At 29.7% G+C, this 10,345-nt stretch overlaps 1 protein-coding gene across 3 annotated transcripts in view; it reads left to right on the top strand.

The window, feature by feature from the left end:
- Positions 1-10,345, top strand: part of LOC106790965 (serine-rich adhesin for platelets) — a 21,418-nt gene that overhangs the window by 906 nt on the left and 10,167 nt on the right. For 2 of the 3 annotated variants that reach the window (XM_014756255.1, XM_014756254.1), the window contains exons 2-5: positions 1,957-2,145; positions 2,462-2,749; positions 3,646-5,274; positions 5,666-6,682. In XM_014756255.1, coding sequence (XP_014611741.1) covers positions 1,957-2,145; positions 2,462-2,749; positions 3,646-5,274; positions 5,666-6,682 — 3,123 coding nt within the window. The remainder of the gene's footprint in view (positions 1-1,956; positions 2,146-2,461; positions 2,750-3,645; positions 5,275-5,665; positions 6,683-10,345) is intronic. The other variant, XM_014756256.1, reaches the window with a different exon arrangement.

Genomic DNA, 10,345 nt, shown 5'->3' on the forward strand with positions numbered 1-10,345 from the left:
TTTGCCAACACATGATTTTTAACAAGTTTCATTAATGATCACATTAAATTCACTAATTTCGCATCACCTAATCCATATCACAATTAATTCTACATTAAATTATATTATATAATAATAATATTATAGAATATATATACTAGCAACACACACACACACGTGGCTTTTAATAAATTTCATTACATTAATAACAATTTCCCATTACCTAATCGAATCATCAATTGATTTATTAACATTAGTTTTAAAATAAATAAGGAAAATTTCTTCGACAATTATGATTTAAATATTAGACTATAATTAACGTTATATATTATGTTCAAAACGTGTAACATATATTAAATATTAATTAAAAAAAAATAAATATTTATCTAAATAACCCTAACGGATTGCGCGTAAATAAATCATTTAAGTTAGAGAAAGTTCTTTGGATGTTAGCCAATATTTTGCGATGGTGTATAATAATACTTGTTATTATAAAATCTACGTTAAAATCAAATCGGCACAATCTAAGATTAGAATTTAATAAACAGGTGAGTGAAAACGCGTTGTTACACGAGTTTTGTTAGATCATTACGATTATTATTATTTAATAATACGACTTTTAAAGAAGAAATCGAAAAGGGGGTTGCGTAGTGGGGATAAAAACCTTTCTCTTATATAAAATATAATCGATATAACATTAAAAAAAAAAATAAAGAAAAGTAATAAAATAAAAACTATCGATTACTATGTTTCACGCTAGAATAAACGAAAAACACACCTACTTGACGTGGTTCCGCTTCCGTTTCTTTTTTTTTTGGTTATAGATTATGACTATCATCGTTAAACGTTAGTTATAAACAATTTATATTTTTCTCTATCTTTTATTATTTTATAATATTTAATATTTTATTTTTGTTAAACGCACGTATCTCAAGAAAAAAAAAAAAGAAAATAGAAAGAGAGAGAGAGAGAGAGAGAGAGAGAGAAACTTGAAAGTGCAAGTGAACGATCAAAGTGCATGTAAAAGTTTCTTTACATCTGTTACTAACTTTTATTTCGTGGTGTGTGTTACGAGTTTTTCGTTTTAAAAAAAAAAAAAAAGTATATGACGCGTTTGGTGCATTAACGGAAAGGCTTATGCAACTAGTTGCTGCTGCTGCTGCTGTACAATGCATAAATACTCGGCACGTTTTAAATCGTATCCTGTTTCGAATGACCTCTCTCTCTCTCTCTCTCTCTCTTTTTCTTTTTTTTTTTTATGTATGGTTTCTGTCTTTGTTTTATACAACTGTTTCTTTCATTAATATTTTAATAATCAAATTTCGAAGGGGGAAACACATTTTTAAAAAACACAATTCTAGTAATAATTATTTGTTTTAACAATTATCCCATACAAAAATGAATAATGTGTATTTTAATTATTCACTTATCATTCCTTTTTTTTTTATATGCATTATTGTTTTTTTTTTAAATAATTCTCCTTGTATGATATTGATTTTTCTTTTGTATGAGATACGTTGGCTACGAAAAATTGAATAATTTATTTAAAAAAAAAAAAAAGAAATGGAGGCGTGTAAAATAAATTTGTTAATGAAGTTGAAAGATATTACTTAGAATCATAAAGTAGAACCCCACTCTTCACCCCCCCCCCTTGTTTGACAAGGCAAACAAAAAGAACATTTCGAAAGAATTTTAGTGTGTACATTGATTTAAACAAAGTAAAGACAGGAAACGGATGTGAAAGCGAAGCAATAGTTTCTTTCGATTAACCAATTTATATTACCTGACATACCTTTTATACCGACGAGCAAAAACAAACGGTACCTGCATTGTTACGCGTATTACGGTCGTTAAACAGTTTCGTATTAGACAAAATACAATTTTAGAACGATTTAACCTATCGAACTTATTTTTACGTATTATTATCTTGCAACATTGTATATATCTTTGTATATGTCATTGTATATGATTTTACAGATCTCACACGAACCGCCAAAATTGAAAACAACGTTAAAAATACCACCTAAACAAGCAACGAATCCTCTTCAATTTGTCAAAGTTGGACCATGTTCTTTGTATCGTACGGCACAAGAACAACTTCAAAAAGTTCAAGAAGTTAAGAAGATTAAACAGGAAGTACGAGATGATCCGGAAGATTGGCAATCTGTAAGAATATATATATAAATATATCAAAAAGAAAAACAATCAAATAAAATAATTATATAACATTTATTTAAAAAAAAAAAAATTCCAAAATAAATTCTTATTAACAAATAAATTATATGAAAAATTGTCTTTAAGAATTAATTGTTCTAATAATAAGAAATAATTTAAACATAAAATTAAATAATMATTTGATAAATGTATTTCTATATTCGTTGAACATTTAGAAATAGTATTTTAATGTGATATTATACTTTTATATAAACACAAAATAATATTATATAAAAAAATAATAAAATGATAATGTAATATTATATAGAATTTAGATAATTGGAAGAGCAGTAGGAGGAAGCGTCAAGAACATATAATAGAACGAGTGGTGGAGGTTAAAAAGTTAGAACTCGAGGAACACGATAGGCAACGGCGTCGAAGTAAAACTTTCTCGGAGATGATGGAAGAGCGAGGTAACAGAGGTCGGAAATTGAGTATTAGTCTGGCCATGTATCATGAGGAGGATGCGAACGATTTGAGCGACCTTGGAATCGGTACTAGTAGTGGCAAAAGTTCAGTTAGCGGTGACACTCACGACGATGCTCACAGTGTTCTCGTAAGTATTTTTATTTATTACTTCAATAAATATATTAATCAATTAAATAATATATATTTTATTAATAATTTATCGATATACAGGATGTACCACATAATAACTCTAATCACGATTTTTCAAAATAAAGTTATGAAATTCAAATGTAAAGTAAAGAAATGTCACTGTTGTAAATTGTGCATCTTTGTAATTTCTTTGAAAAGTTTTGGTAAATATTTTTTATACTAAAAGTTTATAGATATTCATGAAACTTATATTAAATTAAAGTGCACTCTTTTGTCTACGTGTAGAATACCTTCTCGAGTTATAAATCAATTCGGAAAGGTTCATAAAATGTCAGAGAATGCAATGCTGTAAATTGTGCATCTTTGCAATTTCTTTGAAAAGTTTTGGTAAATATTTTTTATACTAAAAGTTTATAGATATTCATGAAACTTATATTAAATTAAAGTGCACTCTTTTGTTTACGCGTAGAATACCTTATTAAGTTATAAATCGATCTGCAAAGGTTCATAAAATGTTAAACAATGCAATGCTGTAAATTGTGCATCTTTGCAATTTCTTTTTATCGACATTGTCTTCACTTTACATTTGAATTTCATAACTCTACTTTGAGTAATCGTGACTAGTCTTATATGGGACACCTAGTATATATTATAATAATCAATTTTTTTATTAATCAACATTATATATTAAATCTATGCAACAATATTTATCTATACAATTATATTAACAATAAAGTATATTTAATTTCAACATATCTAATATCGTGCACAAATAATTATTTGTTGTTTTTATATAATTAATTCAATAAGAACAAAAAATTGTTCGTATAATTTCAATATCACGCGCTTTAATAAAAATAACGTCTATGGTATTTTATTCTTTTTTTGTTCCAGAGCGACAGAGACAGTGAAATTGAAAAGAATCATTCGGATGTTGACAACGTGGCCGGTGATACCGGTGACAATATGAACAATAACGCTAGCAGATCATCTACGGAAATGACTACAACGACAACGACCACGACGATGATGACGACGACAACGACAGCAACCAATACAACGAAGAAACCATTTGGGAATAGTTTTCATGGTCATAATCATAATCAGGAATATGATTCGGCAACTACAGCGACAGCTAGTTCGCCAGAACCGGAAGAATACACCTACGAGGGTGCAATACGTGGTTACGTTTCTAGAGTATCACAAAACATACCAAGGAGATCATTGGTAGGTTTGGATGTTGTTAAATTGGATAACGTTAAATCGTCTTCGTCTAATTTATCGAAGATTGGCAGCTTGAACGAGGATAACAAAGTTACGGGAACGTTGGGTACAACAACAACAACAACAACTACAACTACAACAGTAACACCAGTTGTCAAAGTTGACATCCTAAAAAGACGAGAAATCTTTGAGAAGGGAACGCAAAAGTGTTCGGACCAAAAATCAATTAATAATAATAATAATAATAATAGTAATAATAATAATAATAATAATAATATAAACAGGCTCTCGGGTGACTTCACCAGTACGAAGTCGATCAAGGAGAGACTGTCAAACCTGGAAAAGCAAAAAATCGAAACGGACAATAACGATAAAGTATCTAACAACAAGATACTGAACAACAGATTGTCAGGTGACATGAGTTCTATCAGAGAAAGGTTATCCCATTTAGAGAAACAAACGCTAGAACGAGACAACACTAAGATTACACCTAATTCATCAAATAATCACAAAACAATTGTCAATACAGATGAATTAGAAAACGTAAGACCAATACGTGAAAGATTATCAACTTTAGAAAAATATAGCAGCAGCGACGAATCCTCAGCCCCACCACCAACACCAACAACAACAACAACACAACATCACGATTCTAGACACGTTAATGGTGAATTATTCACCGGCAGGACTATAAAGGATCGTTTGAATGCATTCGATGTAATAAGAAGCAAGGAATCCTCGGATAAAAGGGGAGGAACTATAGTTAAACAACATTCAACATCCCTTTGCTTCAGAGATCAAGAAAATAGGATTGATACTTCAACGCCAAGCGAGAGGAGTTCTTCACCTGATTCGGAATATCGTGCACCAAGGGGGGCACCCTTTCACAGAAGTCTCGATTCTCTCGATGCTGATGCTTCAAGTGGTCCCGATACTTTTGAACGTGTACAAAGTCTCGAAGAATTTGATTATGGTAGCAGACGTTATCATCATCACCCAGCTGCTTCCTCATCTTCTGCCGAACTTTTAAATGACACCGATCGTGAGGATTCCGGCATTCACACTGCCGATGTTAGTTGTTCAGTAAGCCAAGCCGATGAACCGGTTGACGAAGAAATCGTACACGCAACTACTATTATCGAAGAAAAACCAGAGGATCTTCGAACGATCGAGGCTAATTCTTGTTCAATTTCGTCATCAATTCAAGATAATGTTATTGTTAAGACGAAATCGAGCATCGTTGCCAACGAGTCTACGACGACTGTCACCAATCAGCAAGAAACAGCAATAGCAACTAAGGTAGGATCAAATCATATTATTATTTATTTATTTATATATATATATATATATATATGCTTTTTTTTTACCTATTCTGAACACCTCACACTCCCACTCTTTTTTTTATTGCATTTACTACCCCCTCGAGGCTTATTTTATTTTATTCTTACGTGGATTTATTTAACGTTTAAATTTGAACATCATGCAAATATTATTAGGCTGCCTCATTGACGATGGTTCTTTTTTTAATTTAACAAAACAATGGTTTAAATTAATATAACCGTATATATACAAATTTATACTTAAGTTTTATTTTTCATTTTTTTTCTTTTTGTTTGTTAATCCGTTCGTTATTGATTGGGTATATGGTTTATTGGTAAAAAATCTGGTGTATACATTTTTAATTTCTTAGGATACTGCTGATACTTCTTCTGGGGAACGGTCGACTAACAAATCATGCCCGCATATGCAAGTAGAAGTTAATACTAACTCTAATACAACACTACTACTACCCACGGCGAATAATCGTCCGATCGTTTATCAAAGTCCAAAAGTACCCCCACGAAGAACACCACCCGAAACATTACCCAAACCGAAGTTAAACCTTTTAAAGGATCATCCTATTATAGATCCTATCATAAACAATAATAATAATAATAACAACAACGAAACGTCGTTACCCATTTCCAAAGATACGGAAGATCTAAATACAACTTGTCCCATTTCCATCGATGAAAATCTTTTGACATCAACACCTTCGAATCTTACTTTGGAATCATCATCGTCATCATTAATTAACACCAACATCAACACCAACACTTGTACTCCAATTCAAGACAATTCAAAGATTACACGAACAGCCTCGAAAATCCCAACACCACTTCCTCGTAAAACAATGCCTACTAAATCATCAACAACTAGCTTGATATCATCATCTGCTAGTCAACCAACAACGTCACCAACTACTCCCAAACTCCAATCATCATCACCATCATCATCGTCATCGTCATCGTCTTCGTCATCGTCAACGTCAAAAACTCGAACGTCGTCCAATCAAAATCCTAAAGCTTCGGAAATCCCACTTCCAGTTAATTCTAAAATATCATCACCGTCATCATCTTCCCCTACGACAACCATTTCTTCTTCTACTTCTACTTCTACTTCTTCTACTTCTTCATCTTCATCCTCACCTACATCCAACACGGATAATAACCATCACCACCACCATCACCACAACCACCAATCAACGACAACAATCGACGAGGATACAATAATAATCCCTTTCGACGAAAGACGACGAACGGTTGTGGAAATTTGCGAAAAGGTGGTGGTACCCCATGGAAAAATACCCGGGACACCATCGGTAACACCATTCATCACGGTGGATCGCGTTAACGAGAAGCTGAATTCTTCTTCAACCATGGCCGAGGTTAGGATCGAACAACGACGTAACAACGCTTTCAAAAAATCTTAAACATAATTATTATTATGATTATTATTATTATTATTATTATTATTATTGTCCAGCCAATGACTATACTCTCCTATACATATATATATTTTCATTATTTATTTCGGCTATTTTCGATTAGAAACACATAGGCTTTCTTTTTCTTTTTTCTTTTGTTTCTTTTTCTTTTTCTTTTTCTTTCTTTCTTTATCTATCTCTTTCTGTATTTTGCTATATAAAAAGAAAAGTAGTTCTCTAAGTAAAACCATACGAAACGAAAATCTATAATGTACATAATTATTATTACACGTATGTGTATTTTATTTATAATTGAAAACTTATTATACAGAATTATTAAATCGATAAACTAATTGCTAGATGAAATAATCTTATATTTCATTTTATAGAAAGTAAAAAAGTACTTTAATGTTTCATATCAAAATATCACACGTGGAGGAATGATGATGATGATATGATGATGATGATGATGATGATGATGATGATGGATTTTTCTATTGCTGTGACATATTTTATATGAAAGATTTTGGTTACTTACTTATTGATTTTTTATATCAATAAATGAATACAAAATTATTTCATACTAGAATTAATGATCGTTCAAAGCTCTGTATGCATGTATATTTAACACACATATATCACGTAATAATAATAATTATTACTATTATTATTATCGTCATATATTTGATATAAATTCGTAATTATATATTTCCCTACGATATATATATAAATATATTTATAATAATAATAATATTCATATAACAACGAAACGAAGAAGTTTCTACACATAAAATATTACTTTTTATTAATTATTATCATATATAATAATAATTATTATTATTAATCTAGAATCTAGTATATGCACAAGTTGAAAAAATTAAATTAACAGATATTATGTACAATTTATTTCATTGTTTCGTATGGGACGTGCTATAATAATTACAATAATTCACAAATCAATAATTATATTAAAAGAAACTTTTTTTTCACATATAAAATTCTACTTTTATCCATGGGCTGAGAATAAAACATACAAACTAATGCGGTAATAATATTTGTTTACGATTAGAAAAAAAAACAATGATATAATATAATTATTTCGTTTAACTTATTAATCAAAAAACAAAAAAAAAAAAACTCGTGCCAAGTAAAAATTGAAACGCGAACGAATCAAACGAACAAAACCAAAACCAGGCCTATTCATTTTAATTTTCATTCGATTTTTCTCACCCCCAAACCCCGACCAGCCCCCCCGCCCGCCCGCCCGCCCCCCTCGTTTATTTAATTTTTTTTTCTCGAATGATAAAAATATATTTATACAAATTAGAAGAAGAAAAAAAGCGAGGAAGAGATATAATAATATAATAATAATAATCCTCGCGCGAGATGAAATTTACAGAAAAACAAAACGCATAATAAATCTTACATAAATCAGAAAAAAAAAAAAAAGAAAAAACAATCTTCGAAGAACGGTTAATTGTTATACGATGTTTAACATTTAAAAACTATTACCTTAGATTAATCTTGTAATCGTTTTTAAACAAACACACGATCTATCGAGACGACAACAAAAACAACAACAATAATTCTTGATACGCAATAATAAGTAGTGGGTAATGTGCATTAAAAATTGTAGCAATTATTTGTGTGTGTGGGAGAAGTATGAATTGAAGAAAATATATATATATATAAGTCATATTTGGGCAATGACGAAAAAGAACCAAAGAAAATAAAACAAACAAACAAACAACTACAAAAAAAAAAAAACATGATAAAATGAACTTGGAAAAAAATTAAAAAAAAAAAATATGAAATAGAGATATCCAAAAATCGTCTTTCACAATCACTACGATCATATAACCAAAATTTCGTTCCCTCTTACAATTAAATGCACTAATAATCCTCTTCAACAAAATTTCATTTTTATTTTCTAATTTTCTCGAAAAGATGACACTTAAACTCGATTGGTTTAATAACAAACCATATATGTATTTAAAAAAAAGAAAATTAATCATCTCTGATTCGTCAAAAATAAATAATATTATCTTTCTCACACCATAAATACATATTTTAATCTATTTTATCTCGAACATACGATAGATTATGTTTAAAAATATTCATTAGAAATAATTCATTATTACAAATGAGTCATGGTTTGTATTTTTATTTTTAAAAATAGATTCCTTCAATAGCCAACCAATTAAGTGAAGTGTCGTCTTGGAGAATGATATTTAAATTGAAATTTTATTTTTCTTTTTCTTTGTTAGATCTTTTAAATCGTGTAATTCGTATTACATTAAGGAAGATTACATATCGTTCCGTTTTTATTCCCCTAATGACACACATACGAAATCAAATATTCTATTGCTATCTCTTTCTTTCTTTATTTATTTATTTATTTCGTATATACGTACACAGAGACATATATATTACACACAGATACATAAGAGTAGTATGCATTCATCATCGTCAGTTGCAAGTTCAATACGTGCACAAAGTACGGTCAAAGTGTTACGTCCTCGTGACATCGGAATCAAAGGTCCCATAACCCTATATAACACTCTAGACACTTATTTTTTGTTTTTCTTTTTTATTCTTGATTATTATTATTATTTAAAGCAGTGGTTTTCAAACTTTTACCAGAAGACTCCTCGAACGCGTTATATGAAATTAAATTAAATTAAATTAAATCTGAATTATATTTATTTTGTTTTTCTTTTCAAACGTTCAAATTATTTATAATATAATCGATTGAAATATTAAATAAAAAATAATCGATTATTAATAATTATCATCGTTCTTTTCGAATAAAATATAAAATATCCTTAACACAAACAAAATATATATATATATATATATATAGTAAGAAAACCACTGATTTGCAACACACAAATAACAAAAACAAGAATACTTATAAAAAAAAAAAAAGCGAACTATAATAAAAATCGTAAGACGTGTGTGCGTGTGTGATGATCATCGTCTATTTCAACCGAGCAAATTCCATGACACGAACTTTACACCATCATTCGTGTACCACATTCCTGTTCATTTTTTTTTCTTTTTTTTTTTTTTAAATTTTTCTCTTATCGATTTTCTTCCACTTCTTCTTCTTCTACTTCTTCTTCTACTTCTTCTTCTTCTTCTTCCTCGGCAAATCGATGTCATCGGCGTTGCTGTATAATCGCTCCTCCTACGAAGCTGCGTAGAAATTCTCCCCATAAGCTTGGGTGTGTATATATAATCGTAATAATTCGAGGTAAGGTGGGGTAATTATTTCATTGCTTCTTTGCCAGCTTTTTTTTGCCATCATTTTGTTACCCCCAATTATCTCCTACCACCACCCACCCACTCACTTAACCACGTTCGTTACCATAATCTTATGTTGGAAACAAAACTGTGCCACCACAACAACCTATATTATTTTCTTATAAACACCATTACTTTATTCGTTAACTATACAATTAAAGTATACTTAAATACAATTTTTCAAAATTTATTTGACTTTTTAAAACGTTCATTTATTTTTGCACGGGTTGTTTTTTTATTTTTTTTTATATATATACATGTGTGATTTGGATATTTTAAATGAAATTATAAATATATATATTTAGTAATGATTTTATC

Source organism: Polistes canadensis, unplaced genomic scaffold (genome assembly GCF_001313835.1).
Source record: "Polistes canadensis isolate GaletaPanama2010 unplaced genomic scaffold, ASM131383v1 scaffold_274, whole genome shotgun sequence".
Lineage (NCBI taxonomy): Eukaryota > Metazoa > Arthropoda > Insecta > Hymenoptera > Vespidae > Polistes > Polistes canadensis.